Source organism: Filobasidium floriforme, assembly GCF_021052385.1.
Source record: "Filobasidium floriforme strain CBS 6241 chromosome Unknown HD553scaffold_15, whole genome shotgun sequence".
NCBI lineage: Eukaryota > Fungi > Basidiomycota > Tremellomycetes > Filobasidiales > Filobasidiaceae > Filobasidium > Filobasidium floriforme.
The window spans coordinates 674,205-691,711 of record NW_025763636.1 but is presented as its reverse complement, the minus strand read 5'-3'; the positions used below and the strand labels follow the sequence as shown (position 1 = coordinate 691,711).

At 50.1% G+C, this 17,507-nt stretch overlaps 4 protein-coding genes across 4 annotated transcripts; all 4 read left to right on the top strand.

Moving 5' to 3' along the window:
• Nucleotides 1–213: 213 nt before the first annotated feature.
• HD553DRAFT_343493 (putative cytoplasm protein) lies at nucleotides 214–3,492 on the top strand (the record flags this gene model as incomplete). Its single annotated transcript, XM_046182883.1, has 18 exons — nucleotides 214–600; nucleotides 685–798; nucleotides 874–897; nucleotides 966–1,063; nucleotides 1,138–1,243; nucleotides 1,305–1,315; nucleotides 1,381–1,422; nucleotides 1,497–1,588; nucleotides 1,655–1,734; nucleotides 1,807–1,876; nucleotides 1,944–2,086; nucleotides 2,159–2,287; nucleotides 2,350–2,469; nucleotides 2,528–2,556; nucleotides 2,616–2,731; nucleotides 2,793–2,916; nucleotides 2,972–3,027; nucleotides 3,089–3,492. The coding sequence occupies 18 exons, from the start codon at nucleotides 214–216 to the stop codon at nucleotides 3,490–3,492; spliced, it is 2,145 nt and encodes a 714-aa protein (XP_046035523.1).
• A 1,153-nt stretch (nucleotides 3,493–4,645) lies between these two features.
• On the top strand, nucleotides 4,646–5,963 carry HD553DRAFT_343491 (uncharacterized protein; the record flags this gene model as incomplete). The annotated part of the gene is made up of 4 exons (XM_046182882.1): nucleotides 4,646–4,785; nucleotides 4,867–5,314; nucleotides 5,381–5,504; nucleotides 5,584–5,963. 4 exons carry the CDS (start codon nucleotides 4,646–4,648, stop codon nucleotides 5,961–5,963), a joined length of 1,092 nt encoding a protein of 363 aa, XP_046035522.1.
• A 232-nt stretch (nucleotides 5,964–6,195) lies between these two features.
• On the top strand, nucleotides 6,196–8,242 carry HD553DRAFT_65195 (uncharacterized protein). The gene is made up of 3 exons (XM_046184390.1): nucleotides 6,196–6,969; nucleotides 7,020–8,071; nucleotides 8,149–8,242. The coding sequence occupies exons 1-2, from the start codon at nucleotides 6,506–6,508 to the stop codon at nucleotides 8,038–8,040; spliced, it is 1,485 nt and encodes a 494-aa protein (XP_046035521.1). The 5' UTR covers nucleotides 6,196–6,505; the 3' UTR covers nucleotides 8,041–8,071; nucleotides 8,149–8,242.
• Nucleotides 8,243–9,205: 963 nt separating this feature from the next.
• Nucleotides 9,206–12,377, top strand: HD553DRAFT_314092 (Dor1-like family-domain-containing protein). The gene is made up of 5 exons (XM_046180308.1): nucleotides 9,206–9,311; nucleotides 9,381–11,442; nucleotides 11,500–11,596; nucleotides 11,664–11,762; nucleotides 11,829–12,377. Exons 1-5 carry the CDS (start codon nucleotides 9,305–9,307, stop codon nucleotides 11,886–11,888), a joined length of 2,325 nt encoding a protein of 774 aa, XP_046035520.1. The 5' UTR covers nucleotides 9,206–9,304; the 3' UTR covers nucleotides 11,889–12,377.
• The last annotated feature ends 5,130 nt before the right edge of the window (nucleotides 12,378–17,507 follow it).

The window sequence follows — 17,507 nt, the reverse complement described above, 5'->3', positions numbered from 1 at the left end:
AAGTAATTATCTGGTTCCGACGATGCAATGACGCTCATCTCGATCAAGTGGTTGCCCGATTCATGTCGTTCAGACAACACCTAACAAGCTGAAGTCCTGGTAAAGCGTATCTTCGAAGACGTCTCTTGCGATACATAAAGGCATAAGGCTTACAGCTAGCGGTCTGATCCAATACCCGCCCTCATAATCCTCGTCAAGAGCTCACAACCGAAGATGAACGTCGATAACCCTTGGGGAGCAGCATCACCAGCCAAAGAGCTCAAAGACGTCTCCAGCAACCGCTTGTCTTATCAAGAGCCCTCGCTATCCCCGACATTTCCCCCGGCCAAACCGGTAGATCTCTCAGAGGAATCCGATCCATCACCGTGGGAGTCGGGCAGCGGGACCACCTACCCGCCATCGGCTGCGAACCCATTCAACGCACCTAGGACTTCTGCTTTGAGGACGTTGGAGACGCCGAAGAAGAACAGCCAGGTCAGGCTAGCACCGACTCCTGCAGGAGAGTCTAGAGCGGAGACTCCATTGAGCTCTCCGGGATTAGATGGACCGCTCACGTATTCGTGGCAGCCTAAAGCGGAGATCGTGCTAGGTCTCGCAGTCGTGGATTTCAATCACTTGGCAAGTCCTTCGATGGATTCGTTGCTTCATGTGAAGACGGCAGGCTGACGGGGCTTGGGTCAGTAGGTTGGACCTACGGTCGAATGGAGTCATCCGCCCGCTCTTACCAGGGCTTTGGAGAAGGACGAGGAGTTGAACCGGTTACTACCGTTCTTGGCCCTACCAGATGGAGCTCATCTCGTCAGTGCCAGCGTCCTAGCTTTGCCTGCATATCAGACAGTCTGTCTGACTGGTTTGATTTTCTTGCTTGTGTAGAGCGAAGAAGACTATTCGTACTTCGTAAGTGAAGGATAATTGTAGAGACGTCTGAGCGATGTCTGACCTGGTTCAGAGATCGATGTGAACAGCATTGCGTATACGCTCCGATTCCCAACTCGACAGGCACCACAGATGAGATCGCCGAAGAGGACGAATTGCCCCAGAACCAGACCATCTTCGGAATATCGTCAGTGCACTCGCTTCTTTCAGCACTTCGATAAATATCAACGCTAAATCCCAAGCGGACGTTTGTGTTGTTAGATGCAACCGTCAGATATTGGCTGCGGATCTGCTTGTAAAGGGGGAAGATGTAACGAGGAGTACCGTGCAGAAGGCGGTTGTCGTCTTGGCTTCTCGGCCGGTATTTGTGAGTGTCTCACAATTTGATGAAACTGGATACTTTCGCTAAGACCCTAGGGTTTCTACAGGGGCCATTACGGTACGGACGATGTCACTTGTCGAGAAGAAGGAAGAGATGACACTGAATTGTAGTTCTTACTTTAGGGATAAGCTGGGTGTGGTTACGCGGGCTTTCTTTGCACAACGGTCAGTGATCATATCTCCAGACTCCCTCTCCAGAGCCCTGGCACTTAGCGAGCCCGGGTTTTGCCGTTTGACAGAGACTTTTCCAGCACAGAATTGCTGCCGCAGTTTTATAATAGTATCGAAGTTAGCTTGCGGGACAAGGGGAACGAGTCTAGCATGTATATCGGTGAGTGAATCAATCCTCCCGTAGAGCTCCATGCTGTGCGCTATAAGCTGAGTCGTCCATGCATAGGAACGAGTTTGAGAGAACTACTACACAAATTCCGCCACCGGACGCTTACTATCGTCAAGCTGCTAATGCTGCAAAAGCGAGTACGTAACCCGTCTCGACTTCCTCGCCACAAGCATCAAGGTCCGACAACGATACTGCTTTCTCCCGCTTAGATAATGCTGTACGGGTATCCCGTTGAACGGCTATGCACGTATCAGTATTCGTTAATCTCCCTGATGCCAGGTAATTCTGGTAGGAAATCATGCAAGGTTTTTTCGAGTTTACCATAATCTCGTCATTTAATTCACAGGTCTCTTGATGAACCTAGCTGATGCTGGAGGACCGGATCTCGACTTCCGGTCAGAGAAGGCTAAGCGTCCTACGTCGTTACGGACGAGTGATCGGAACAGTCTCCTGCGGTATATGGGGCTGCCGTTGCATACTTTCGGTGCCGTGAGTAGTTCATGAGATGTACAGGAAGATCGCGTGCGCCTGCTCACTGAAGCCCTTTTGATTGCGCCTTAGAATGCCTTCTTCCAGCCATACCTGCCTCTACAGCAGATCGAGATGCTTACGGCGGGATCATGGCTGGTGGGAACAACAAATAGCATCGTGACTCAGCAGAGGGATTGTCAATGGGATCTGCTGATCAATGTGAGCTCAAATTTCAACTGGAATGCGGCGCATCGAGTGCTGACGTCGCGGACATTATACAGATCGATCAAAACACTTTCGAGTTCCAGGACAAGGAGCTTGAGAAACTTGTTAGCCTGACACCAAGCGACAGGGTATGGATGGACCAGGTAGTAAAGAGCGTCGAGGAGACCTGGAACCCAGTGAGTGGTTTTGCTTTATCAGGTTATGAGCGCATGCTGACAGATTGCGGTACCGCAGAGCGATCCAACGCGGCCTATGGGAATGTCGTGAGTATAGCGTGCTTAACGCCGTAAAAGTACCGAACTGATGTCCAACACAGATTTAGGGGCAGCGACGACGATCTGCGCAGCAAATTCGAGGAGTATATATGTAGCGCGCTGTCGACCATGAAGTACGCAGACTACATCGTCAGCGGGCAGACTTCGATACCCATGCCAGGAGGTGAGTTTTTATTCATCATATCCTACTATGTGTTGTCCGCTGACGTCTATACCATGTGAAGAGTTACCTCTGAACGTTTCGGCACCTTTCTCCGAAAAGTGGCTGCTAGCATTGAAGGAGACCAGCGCATGTAAGACGTGGTACAAGTCAACCGATGAGCTTCTGTTCGATATCTGTGAACCTAGGTGAGTTACATTGATGAGACGAACACTGCATAATCCTAACGTCGCGCGCAAATAGGCATCCTTGCGAAGGGAAAGCGAATGCCATCTCGGATATTGGTATTCGACTGACCGGTGAGTTTGTCAATATGCGTCCTCCAACTGAACTATACTAAGTGAATTCACAACCCTATAGAGGGACTATATGATCTGCACATTCCTGATCAGCTTGGACCGACAAAAGAGGCGATCGGTTCGGCACTCGCCGCCGGGTCTTCCAGCCTGTTCCGCGCCTTCGATGGGGTTCGGTCGGAGGTCACGAATCGGCTGCGGGAGAGGGAAGGTCAACCGAGTCCGGACAACCCGACACCTACATCGGCTTCGCCAGTGGCTTCGTCCTTGCCAGATGTCCGGTCTACGATAGGAGGGATTGGTAGCTTCTTTGGATCCAAGCTGGCCAGCTGGCAGCAGCCTAAACCGGTTAAACCGGACCCAAAATTCGCCAACCTTCGTCCGCTGAGTTTAAGCACAACATCTGGAACAACCGGCACGAGTAACGCTTCGAAAGGCTCTCCGAGTCAAGTCAACGCACCCAAGTGAGAGGGGCATCTATAATACACCCGAAGATAGTTGTATACCGTTCATACGCAAACGTACTGCAGGCCCATGTACAGGTGAAGCCATGTTATCAAGAACAGTAGAATGGTATAGAGGAACTCGCTTGGTGCATGCAGCCAAATCACGTTGTAGATCTCCACGGGCACCGCACATCACTGTGACATACGGTGTCGATTAGAGGCATCGCCTCGTACTGTGCTTTGACCGAACCGATGGCATTCATAACTTGGTCATACATTCGACATATGACACTATCCTCACAGATTCAGTTGCGTTGAACAATCTACTGAGTCTTCATCTCGCCGTTGGGCTCTGATATGTAATGTGTCGGTTAGCCAGCATGTTCGGTCACCAATTTGTGCCTCGCCCGGACTTACCAACGTATTGGACGATCTCGGGGTGCTTTTCAGTCAAGGAGTTTGGGTTCGATGCGAGGTCCGATGCAAACCCTTCACCGTCTTTGACTTTGATCACGGCGTGAGGGGCAACTTTTTGATCATATGGGGCCAGAGGTCAGTATGTCTGATCGTTAATCTTGGCAACGGAGAAGATGTCTTGGGGGAATCACATACATTTGGAAAGGCTTTCAGATACGATCGTTCCCCCTGTATTCCCCGCCGTATTGTTAGTGGGTGATCTCAAAGATGGATAACGGATTCTGGTCGACTTGCCGTTCTTCTCCACGTTCTCTCGGAAAGCTCTGATCTTGTCGGCATCGTCGGCGCTCTTGTACTTGACGTAGTATTCGGCTAGATACGGGCAGACCATTATCAACACCGGAACTTCCCTTCTTGATTGTTCGGGTCGAACGTTACTGCAGACGTGTACTCACCCATCGTATTGTATGATCGTCTGGTGATAATTTGAATAGAGGTGGCAAGATGAGTTGACATTCCGAGAAGGAGCTCTGATCTTGTATTAAGAGTTCCTTTATGCTGTTTCCCCTTCGCTGATCAAAGCAACGACACACCAGCGGATTGCTCGGAGATCGCCGAACCAAGTCGATGATGACATCATCTCGCTCAAGCTCGACAAGTCTCAGCTGTTTCGAGGCTAAGCAAGGCGATCTGCGATTAGAGCTAAAAGAAATAATCACTTCCCATCACAAACGTCCGTCGATTCGCAGATCGAAAGCATGTCGGACCCTTCGAGACACCCAAACTTCCCCGCCAACTTGTCGATCGGACCATCGAGACACGCTAAAGCAGAACAAAGCGTAGACGATTTCGAGCAGGATGACGCGATTCAATCCTATGGAATAGCTGGCAGGATCTGGTGAGCCTTTACACCCCTGTTGCGCAATCGGTGCGAAGGGATCGAGCGTGTGGATTGTTAAGAAGTACTGTCTTCAAACAGGGATGCTTCTTATCCCATTTTGCCATATCTGAGCAGACCAAGCGCTCTCGTAATCAACCAATTCTCTCCCGCATCGACGATTTTTGCGCAATCGGACAGCCCATTGGCGGATGACGAAAGTCCTGTGACGATTTTGGAACTAGGCTCTGGCCAGTCCATGGCTACACTACATCTTCTGAATCAGTTTGCGGGAGGACAAGACAACCCGCCTCCAGCCGATGGGCAGTCTCTTCCCAAAGTCTTCCTGAGCGACCTCCCAGATGTCATACCGCTCTGTCGACGGAACGTACAAAAATGGCGAGATCAACACGAGCGACAAGCAGGAGTCGCGCAAGTCGAGGTAGACGTCGTACCCTTGGCATGGGGAGATCTAGAAATGGGCGGTCAACTTGCACGACAGCTAGCGTCGGAGAAGAGATCTCTGACACACGTGCTCCTGATCGACCTGGTAGGTTCTTCTCGGCGCGGTGCATACCTCGTACACCACAAACAGTTGATCCTGGAACGTCGACAGGTCTATTTCCCACATCTGTATCCGCTACTACTTCGTTCCCTGCTTCAAGTCACGATGCCTCCTTTCGGCAAAGCGTCCGAATCGAGGGATGACACGGTCGGTGGCCCAGAGGTCATACTTTCCTGTGAGTACAATCTATCTGTTACATGGTTCCGGATCCATTCACTCAGCGAATGATATGTTTGTTTTTGGTGTAAGAGCAGACAAAACGCGTTCGCTCGAGTTTGAGGAGCCCTTCTTTCATGCGCTGGGCCGCTACTTCCGGGTTCAGCCTTTGCTCGTTCAGCTCGAAAAGAACAAGGAGGTAGCAGGACAAGTTGAACCGCAACTCGACCATTCCAACGACCGTTCCGAATGGTCAGTTCATGGCGTCGGAGATGAGACCTATACATATATATGTCATCGGTGGGCGTCTACGCTAGCAAGCGGTTGGGAAATTCCGGCTACGGATTCGGCCTTGATGTATGGAGCCAGTAAGGCGGGCGACTCTGGGGGGACAGAGCTCTTGGCCAGTGAGAAACATGCTCAGGATCGTACCTGGGGATGGGTGGAGAATCAGTTGGCTGCTATACAGTGGGACTGATTACGGCAGGCCGCCTTGTACGTGGTGATATGATGATCGATCGAACGAAGATCGACGGATGCGTCCGCGGCGCCTCCCGCCATGTTGTGAACGACGAACGCATACGGTTTATCAAGCCATTCGATGTCGGGTACTGTCGAGCACGGTGTGGCAGATGAAAGGACGCGTCGCATAGGTGGCTGGCATGAGGTGGCGTTATACCCTCCCTGCCTCAGGCACGGAAACGCGAGATGAAGTGATCGCCCATCATCGACTGATCGACACACATGTGCACACCCGCCAAGCTTCGTTCGATCGATATTCGATTTCTCGAGGGTCGGACCGCCGGGCCATAGTTCTGAAGCAACAAACAAAAGACCAGTTGTACGCCGGCAACTCAACCATGATCGCTCTGACGAGGTCCTCAACAGCCCGCTACCTCGTGTCCCCTCAAATAGATCAACGTCGTGGACAAATATGCCACTATCCAGTCGATGACAACAGCAGCGTTTCCATAACGAGGGAAACCACCCGGATCTGCTTCAGTACCGTGACAATACGACATGGAGGTAGCAAATACCATGGACTACGGCATACCTTCCATCCGACTGGTGGCGGGACAATCCACAGAGGCTTCCATATCAGCTGATCTGGGCTTGCCGAATCTCGAGCCCATCAAATATCGACGATCCACGATAGGCAACACTTCCAGAGTCGGTTTGAATATTGCGTTGAGGGGCCGACCGGTGCCTTCGGATGCCGGCCGTGTTGCTTTCACACCTGGGGCCACCGGAAGCCCAGCTCCGTTGCCAATGCCAATGCTCGACTACAGTCAGGAAGGCATGTCTCGTCAAGGCGTCATTTGGGGAACGAGAAGGAACCCATATCTGGTCAACAGCCTCGGTGAATCGTCGGTGTCGTCCGGGATCAAGGCGATTCGACCGATATCGACAAGAAAGACATCTCTGGATGGTTATCTGTGCAGTGAAGGACTTCCAAGAGCCAGCGGATCAATATCACGTTCACGGTGAGTGGGCCACACGCCGATCGTCCGTGAGCTTCCGCTGACCTCGACAGCAGTGCTAACAGGATAGCGTCCCTTCCGGAGTCCAACCACGCTTTACCTCTACCCGGCCGAGTCAAGTCCCCTGAAATCGAGAGGGCAAGAGGCATATACGGATCGATGAAGCCAGCCGGTCCAGCCGGAGCCGGTAGCGAACGCAGGCAGATCATGGGATGGTGTGGATGTCGACCAGAGTCAGAGAATGACAACGTAGCGAGCACGATATATTCCCGCGACCGTCGCCGATCGCCTTGTCCTGTCGCGCAACCTGCTTCCCCTGGGGTTGCTACGTGCCATCACCACAGACGTGTAGCATGTAGTGCACCGACGGCTCGCGGGACCAAGCCTACCAACCACATGGTTCGTTCACATTCGGAGCCGAGTACAGAGCGATGCAAAACGCGGAACCCCTCCTGCACCACGGTATCGCTCGAAAACAATTCGACAACTCTGCTTGAAGCAGGACATGGTTCGCCTCGCTTGTCGACCACAAAGATGGCGCCCGCGGAGCAGTCCACCGCCCAGACCCAAAGCCAGCGTCGCACATCCATCTCCAGCCTCTATTCAGAGCTATCCCTTGATCAATATGATTTCCCGACACCACCTCAGCTTGAGCTCAATCGCCGCTACTTCGAACCATCCGACAATCATTCATCGCGGAACGTTCAAGGGCCGGTTCTGTTCTGTGGCGGCGAAGCGGTCACAGACAGAATCAGTCCGCCACTGCATCTGGCATATGGACGCGATGGCAGCACGACTCCATCGTCCACGAGCTCACGCTCAAGCCAAAGCTTTAGTCTTTTGACCCCAGTGACGACTGGAGACTTCTGCCTGAAGACTTTTTGGCCATCCGCAAATGATACTCCTTCGAAAGAAGATGACAGCCTAGGCGACTACGACTTGGACCTTCGTTTCCAACACGGCCTTGCCGGCATCGCTGGCATCTTGCTTTCACCGAAAGAGGAAAGCTGCTTTGTGCTTCCCGATATCCCCATAGACGCTCTTAGTCCCATAGAATGGGGCACAGCTATATGACGAGGAACCACGGTCGCGTCTCGAGGATTCCGTATGTACTTCCTTTATATTTCCTTTATGAAACAAGCGATTCCGGTTTCACGTCTGAGACGCTGTCAAAACAACCAGGGCCAAACATGCAAGATCCCGGGTCTCCGTGAATAGATAAGAGCAGATTGTATCTCGAGACATGTTCATTGTGGTCCAGTCGAATTGTTGGATTCGACGAAACCAATCATGCCGTCGGAGCGTAAGACCCTTCATTACAGCGTTAGCTTGTATATCCTCTGCTTCTTCGCGATCGCGAGCCTATCCTTGCCATTGTTCAGCCGGAGCGATTCGCCGCTATGGAGCGTCGGATCAGATGTCGTAGGAGTATGGGAATCCTGTTCCCAGGTGGATGGAGGGCGCAGGCGAGTCGAGCGAAACTGCTCATGTACGAACGCTGCTGATCCCCCGGCGTCTGTCAATGCGTACTAGTAGGTGCGTTATCGGCCCACCATGGAACCAGCCTCAGGAATCGATCAAAGTTTCGTCAAGATTGAGACTGGGGCCCGTATTCGCCTTCATCTCGGCCATGCGTATGTGTTGGTTGTTTGTCGTTTCGTTGGTCCCCACTAAGTTGTGATACCGCGAACAGTGGGACTGGGTTGCTTGCTTTGCACCCTTATCATTTGGCTCCGAGGGTTTGTGGCAAATCATATTTCGACCGAGGTTGATCCTCAAAAGAAGAAACGATACACCTACTTTTCTGTCATCCCACCGGCCGTCACATTGACCCTGGCAGTGATCTGGACCCCGATCCTGCCAGCGACCATCATGAGCGCGGATGAGGAAGATGTAAGCATCGGTGCCTTGGCGTTTCTGTAAGTGGCCAGACATGACATTTGCAGATACTACCACAAGAACTGAAGATGGTTGGCGAGTTTAGACCTCTGTTATCCATCCCGCTGAGTGCAGGATGGCTGTTCTGTCGCTATCATCGTTGCAGATCATTGGAGACCAGCAGAGACGCAGTTACCTCAGGTCTAGCAGCAGGTCTCCCGCCGCCAGGATATGCTTCCGAAGGGCGGAAGTAGTCAAATCTCGGAAGTAAATACGGCCGGGGGGTCCAGCACCTACTACCTACTTGTATAGCTTAGTCGAACGTCTAATATCGTCACGTCTACTCCCCAAATACAAGATATATCAATTCATCATCAGGACCCCCTCCCTAGTTCCAGAGCTCAAGAATACCAAAGAGTCGCTAGTTCGAGACGACTCGAACAAGTTTCCCGCCTACGCGATGACGGGTACGGACCTCTATCTTGACATCCATCAAACATCGTATGACTGACATCGTTGCGATATCTGCAAGGTAGAATATGGAAATCGCTTCTACGAGATCCTCCAGTCCGGCCCATCCGACAGTCGGGATGATCATCCGAACTCTCGGGCTTCCAACGAATACCTAACGCGGCTGGCGGGATACTCCTTAGCATCCCTTACCTCTGAGCCTACTCGGATCGCAGATGAAGCGGATTTCGTGCAGAGAGAGTTGACCGGGCTATGTGCTCGAGAAAACAAGATCTTCATCGACGTACACGCATGTTCGTCCTCCATTTCGACTGCACTGGACGACTTTACCGCTTCGCTGGACGACCTCTTCGAGGCCATTCCCGAGCTCGAGGATGAATGCCTGTCGTTCGCAAAGTCTACCCGGGGAATACAGATCGATCGGGAGAGAGCTTCGGTCATTTTGGAGCAACAGGACCCCCTACTTGACATTTTGGAAGTGCCTCAATTGGTTGACACATGCGTGAGAAACGGGTACTATCAAGAGGCAATGGAGTTGGCTGCCCACATCAACCAGGTCGCACGGCGGTACCCGGACCTTGCGATCGTGCGATCCGTCGCCCGATCCATGGAGTCAGTCATGGATATGCAGTTGTCCCAACTACTGGGACTCCTCCGCGAATCGATCAAGCTGCCCGCCATGGCCAAGACGATCGGATTCCTTCGGCGCATGGACCGGTTGTCAGAAGAAGAATTGCGGATGGTATTCCTAAAAAGCCGGGTCGATCACATGCGTAGTGCAGTAGAAGGGCTACATAACGAGAAGAACGACAAAATCCGGTACCTACGCCGGTACATCGACTTGTTTCGCGAAGTCGTATACGAAACCGTCTCTCAGTATAACTCTATCTTCATGAACCTCGGAATGGCTGCTTCTGATCGACACCAGGAAGAGGGGGCACTCGACCTGGTTGCTCGTTATGTCCAACATAACGTCCAGCAGTTGACCGTCGTCATTCATGAGAACCTGGATGGCATACAGGATTCATCTTCGTTGTCATCGTTGTTGACCCAACTAGGATACAGCACGATGTCTTTTGCCAGAATGGGCAGCGATTTCACGGCCCTGCTTCGCAACCCGTTCGAAACCGCTGTCGAGTCGCTCGTGGCGACAGGGTGGGTCCTGGCTACTGATCAATTGACAGACAAGTTCGACGAAGCGACTCGTCTGGAACTGCGTCCCGGGTCATGGTTAGCGTCGGAAGAGGGGAAGGCGGTTATCCTGGCGGATATTTCTTCCCCACCGGATCGTCCGGCTCTCCAATCGTCGACCATCCCACCTGCTTATCTGGCTTTCTTCCCTCCTCTTGCGATATACCTGAATCACGGTCTTGGTATTCTGAACTCGTTACGGTTGCTCGCGCCTACAAAGAGCCGATACAAGGCAACTCAGGCACTTGCCAGATCGCTCGCCCAGTCGACGACACGCTTCCTCGATTACGCTCGAGCCGTCACGGAAGAACGCCTCAAACCCTCATTTAAAAGGCCTGATTCAATGAGACGAAACACCAGCATTTCCAATCAAGGACAACTTTTGGAGCAAGACAAAGCTCGGATACTGGAATCCCGCCGAGTCTTGGTAGCCGCAGCTGATGCAATGCTCGGTGTCATGTTCCCCTTCCTTCTATCTGCGATGCAGAACGTCGTGTATTCGCCGAGTCACGAGCGGGACGCCGACGGCGCAAGTCTAGGTGAATCACAAGCTGCACTTGAGCGATGGCTGTCGGATAACCGTGAGCCTCCCGAGCCCGCGGACACCATTGCGATCGGTGGTCAAAGTGGCACGATTTCGCCTACGGGAGATGCTCCAGGTCCGGACCATTCCCAGCGGATGACCGTGTCCAGCTCGGGCGCGAGCGACTCAGTGGCAAACCAAAAGGGTTTCGTGAAAACCTCGGACATGTCGCCGGCGAAGCCTTCGACTCCCGATTCGACGCGTTCCGAGAATGGAAATGCTGCCAATGAGGCGGATATACCATCGGATGTTCACCTGACGCCGACTACTGGATCCGTCTTAGGACAGGATCACGGTCAAACGGCAAATCCCGAGGCTAGTCCAAGCGGAGACGTCTCCGTACCCGCTCAGACGTAAGTCGCAAGCGCAGTCCTTTATGGGAGCCTGTCCTCACACAACCGGCATTACAGACACAATTACGATTTTACACAGACCGAAACAACGGTCGTTATCGTCATTCCCAAGAAAAAGGTTGAAACCGTTGATTTGAAATTTGCTAAAGAAGGGGTGAGTAATCGCGCGATCAGTTCACGAGCAGGCCTCGAGCTGATCAACGCTCGGCATGTGGTGCTAGATTCAAATCTGCCTTGACGGTGACATGGAGATTGATTTATCCCCCTTATTCGGGCCTTTCAATGCGGAAGGTACCAGCACGTCGATATTCAAGAAAAAAGTGGGTAGCCAAAGTTGGCCATGTCTCGAAATATCCGCTATCATGTTCTCATCTTCTTTCTCCTAGGTCGAGGTGTCGATACCGAAGGCAAATACCGGGGAGATGTGGGATCGGTTGACAAAATAGTGAAATCAAGTGAGAGGTTTCAAGATGGCAACGGTTCAGGTCAACGTTGGGCGCTGCCGGACTATCGTGGAATTCGCTTGATTTAGTGAACAACGGAAAGACTCGCTACTTCATCGAGATGAATGATGCTTCTATACCATGCCATAATAGGACAAAACATGTTTAAGTTGGACGACACGGTAGAGCGCAAGCTCTAGTATAGAATCCTGCGAAATGATCCAGGTCATGGCGGCTCCTGATTGTCAATGCTTTACGGGACCCGGATCAAGACGAACGTCCTGAATTGCGCTGCATTCTCTCGATTCCAGAATGGGATAGAGGTATCTCCGCGCAAGGTTGTGCTCAATAAGATTCGTGTGCTGTGCTTCTATCCAAAGCCGATGCAGGCGATGGCAACAATCGAGCGGAAACACCTCGCTGATTAGTTTCAGAAAACGTCAAGCGTCTAGTGTTGACAGCAACGTACACATGAGACATGTAACTGCGGGGGCGGAGTTGCAGCTTCTCACGACATAAGGTAGAATGAAGATGTGTTGCAATAACCCCCATTCAGGGACCCCTAGTCTGGCTTGGCCATTCGTCCAGTTGATAGGCTTTGAGGAAATGACGCTGCTTAGCTCGATGCGATAGATCGTAAAGCCTTCCTGATTCTCCAAAAGTACCCCACGAAGAAATGCTCCTGACCGATTTACCTGCAGGCTTTCCAGGATGAGTGGGTGAAGTTCAGCTGGTGAGTTACATCAATTTCTCATTCGATGTAATAGCTTTCCACAAGAGATCGCTTCCCTTCCTTCGAGATTGATAATTGGACATTCAACTTGGTTTTTTGCTGATTGCAAGAGGATACTGCCATAGTTACCAAACAGACTTGGCCGTATTTTTGTATATGTAATTTTCATATGATGATGGTATATGTGGACTGATGAGTCTGCCGTGATAACAACTCACAAACTCTCCTAGCATCAATGCTTAATTGTTTCCCATAGAGCCTATTGTTTTCCTAGTAATTTTAATGGTAACAATAATAGGTGTGTTACCTTAATTACCTTCAATTGATTTAGAGTAGTTTACATGACTTATCGGTTATTTGGGAAATCATAGGGGCATAATCCCTCTTCCCATGTATGCGCAGGATCATACGGTGTTCAGGATGGTTTGCGTTGGATCTGAACCAGTCAACCAAGCAACAAGTGCTCCTTGCGGACCATGATGGATACTGGTCACTTTTGGTCAATTTCAGTCGTCGTTGTCATTGTTTGGAGCTGGATCAGGATCATTTGGGGTTGATGGGTCAGGGGCATCTGATGTAACAAGATTGAGATCAGGGCAAGCAAATGGGGATGTGGGAGTTGCGGGTCGCTCTCTCTCTCTTACGCATTCTCTCATCTTTTTGCCGCTAATCATGATGTTGTCACTCTGTTATTCTCTTTTGCGTACTACCATCTGTTATGAGTCACATGACTACGCGTTGGTTTGCCACCTACACCCCCTACATTAACAGATATCAACACATTTACAGTAGAATTTTTGTTTCATGACACCTGTTGTTCCCTAGTGATTCACTAGTAACAACACCATCTCATCATTTGACTTGCGCAACGCTTGCTTACACTTTAATCATCCTTGTCATCTATCAGGACATATGGTCCGAGGGATTATTGCTGTTGTTTGGAGCAGGGTTGTTATTGTGGTCTCCTGTGGTTGGGGAAGGAGCGGAGGAGGAGGCCAACACTTTGCTTCACAGAGATGCTGAGATGGATGGAAAGAAGGATCACAATGAGGAGGAGGACAGAGTACAACCAATATTTGATGCCACCACTGTAAATCTGTTACAAAGTTGACTAGCTGCAGGGGGCATCTTGATGTTGGCCTTTGATTGATAGGTTTATGCCGTACAGGTATGGGCTATACAGCGAGAGCAGACACAGCTGCATAGAGACCCTCTGCAATCTTAACAGGTCAAGAGAATGAACCAGCTAGATCAATTGCTAGGGAGAAGATTGGTGCTACATACACGGAGATAGTATGACAGAGCGGGCTCCCAAGGACTAGTGCTACCTTGACGCTGCTACCTTGGCGCAGCTGTTCTTTGTCCCCTTCCATACTGACCCTCATCGCCTGACAAGACAGAGATAAATACCCTTGATGCTGCTGGCCAAGGGCTACAGGCCAGAAACTTGATCATTTGGCTGCCGGTCTTTATTCCATAAAGGTGAGTGCCGTGATGTGCAAGTTTACATCTACGCAGTGACTCACACCGCTATTCCCGCTATAGGTTCAAGGTGCAGACATGTTCCAATCAGAGAACCCCTCAAATTGGCCCAGTGTCACATCCAGCTTACCTCTTCAGGTCCAAAAAGAGGTGTCTCAATTCAGCTTCGATCTGTTCCAGGACATGTCAAGGCAAGGAGATTTTCCTAGTACACTACACTGGAGGGAGACTACTGAGAATATAATGTTGTACCCCTCTTGCCATCCAAGCCAACAACCCCAAAGCTGATGGCATGGAGGTCATCGCACTGGGGCCTGGTAACTCTGTTTGCATTTCACCTGGCCATTAGGCACATTGATAGCTGTGACCAAGCTTGTCCCTTGGGAGGACCATGAATGGGTTGTCAATGGCACCTTTATCAAACTGAGGGATGGACTCACCTGAACCCGTTTGACACAACCAGACAATCAAACATCAGCTTGGGTCCCTGAAGTTTTTTTTACCTCTACTTCTGTTACGGACCGACACAATTCGCTAGGCCCGGACGTAACAACTTCCAATGACACACTCGTTGGGTCCGAGGGCACACTGGTTGGGTCAGACTGCACACTTTTCGGGTTTCTTGGATCTAAACCGGCTATTACCAAGGGGGAGATCTCAGGACTTTACCACGTCTTGTTGTGCACGGACAAGATATTGGAGCAGCAGCTGTGTGAGACTGTCAATAGGCTGTTTGACTTGAACGTGATTTCTTTGGTAATTGTTGGAATAAGCACGACTCCAGACGTCTCACATCAGCCCCAACAACTGGATACCATATCTGTCCAAACTCAGCAGGCCAACCGAGGGTTCAAAAAAAGGGTGAGCTGTTCAATGTGTCCCAGCATAGCAAGGAAGCAGGAACGAATGTGTCCAAGCGGATCTAGTTACACAATTCGAGCTTACTGCTGCAGAGGAAGTGCACAGCTAGGTGCCGGTCACCAATGGACGCAATGTACACTAAACAAGACATGGAGTCTGTCTAGATATTGGTGTGGCCCCGACCCAAAGGTGTTTTGGCCTGATTATGACCTCTGTTGTTGGCAGCAACATGTTAAGGATATGTACATAATATTATAATATGTCATATTGTAATCTAACATAATATACCTTAGCCTTGCGTTCCACATAAATCCTGGATGTGTCCTCACAGGTATATATTGACCCAGTATTCTCAGAGCCTTCTTGATGCCTCACAAAATGACACATTGAAAGAACACCAGATCTGAGCGGGTGGAGCAAGGCAGAAATTGCATTCCAGAAAGTGAATGTCTTCGCCACCTTGCACTGAGGATGTCAAGAAAGATTTCTTGGGTGACATGCTGTACCCTGCCTACTTTTGTGAGCTGCACATCCAAAGTCATTGGCACTACAGCTTGCAAGTGTTCCCATTATCTGGTTGAACATTGCAGAGTTGGGGAAACGTCTACCAGCAAAACCTTGGACTGACCGTTGCGCACACAAGCGCAAGACCTACATCAGCATACAGTTCTCCCCACCTCTTCACACTTGTACATAGTTAGAATGCATTATCATCTCTCTCTCCCCTGACTGCCTCTTTGCCGTTGTACAAATGGTTGTGGGAACAGCTTGGTGGGAGGTTGACACAAAGGCTGGGTGACACCCATGATGTTGTGATATCAGCCTAAGCTGATGTTGTGGCTGTTCTATCAATAGTGTTGTTGAATGCTATCTCTTGTGTGAATGACTATGTATCTAGTTCCTCGCATAAGAGTAAGTTACTACATGAGAGGGCAAAGAGAAATCAGACCCAGATGGTCTGCTATATATGCTATCCTGATGAGCATGTTCCTCTTATAAACTTGCAGCTCCTTAATTGTACAATTGCAACCCAAGCCACCACTTGCAGCCGCAGTTATGCCTTTGTGACTCCAGTCACAAATGACATACCAATATGCAACTCCAGGCGCATAGGTGTGACTCCAATCACAGATATGTGTCCCCAATCACAGATGATGTGTCTGCAGTTACAACATTTGATCTCGGTCACATATTGATCCTTTGTGCTTGAGATTGCACCGTGAGCATTACTCAAGATGCCATAACATGCCAATCTTCATCAGATATCACAACACAGTTTGAACGTATTTTTGCTATTCTATAGGCATAGGCGCAACTCACGTGCTCTTCTAGTCACATGACAGCAATGCAGACGGATCTCCTGGGCTTGTTGTTTTTGTGAGGTATACAGACCAGAATCTTGATTCCATAACTAGTTTGGAGATCTTATTGTGACTGTACGGCTGTTTCTACTAAGTTTCAGTTCTTGTGATTATTCTGCAGGTTTTGCGTCAGTCTGTAATGACTGGGTAGAACCTTGAAAGTGATGAGGTTCGTGACACAGTCCGTTGAGATCTATACAAAATGTCAAAATGAATGTACAAAGTGAGTGATGCCAGACTAGTCTATGTTGTGATATCAGCCTAAGCTAATGGTGTCGCTGTTCCTCTGATATGTTGGAAATAGGCATGTGATGATTGGACATCAGCACATGGAAGCAATCTCAACCACAAAGTAAACAGCAGGAAGCAAAAGGGCAATTTGCAATTGGCAAACCGCAAACCGCAAACCGCAAACCGCAATCCGCAATCCGCAAACCGCAATCCGCAAACCGCAAACTGCAAACCGCAAACCGCAAACCGCAAACCGCAAACCGCAAACCGCAGCCTTTTGCCTCCATTTGCCCCTTCCCAGAAAAGTATATATAGCTGGCCATTTGGGTCTGATTTCTCTTTCCCCTCTCATGTACTACTTTACTTTTATGCAAGCAACATTGATTCATCTTCACAACAAGACAAGATCAGCACTAGTAACACACCATTACTATTGCCTAGGTACATCAAGTAACCAACCTTGGTGGATCTAGTTGTTACTTCACAACAGGTTATGAGCCCAGTAGTTGTGGCCTAATCTACACTTAGACTTAGCTCACAAAGGAACAACCTCATCTATCAGGATCATCAAGAGGATATCACTGGACATAGTTGGACAGGTTCATATTACTGGTCAGTAACAAGGATAGTCTCTTAGCATTGGAGACTAAGGACTATTAGATCAAGAGAGGATCACTAGTCAGCATCAGACTTGGACATCAGTATCCAAGCAGCAACAAGACTTGAGGCAACATAGACACTCAAGCATCAACATAGGACAAGTCTTGGATATCATTATCAACAATGGATACTACCAACACAGGCTCTTCAGCAACCAGTAGGATACCTATCCTGACTGGGTTGGACAACTACTTCCAATGGAGGAATGCAGTTGAGGATGGAGCACTTGTCTATGGGGCACTGCATGTGCTCACAGAGGAGCCAAAGGAAAGACCTCTCAGGCCTCTGGAGATT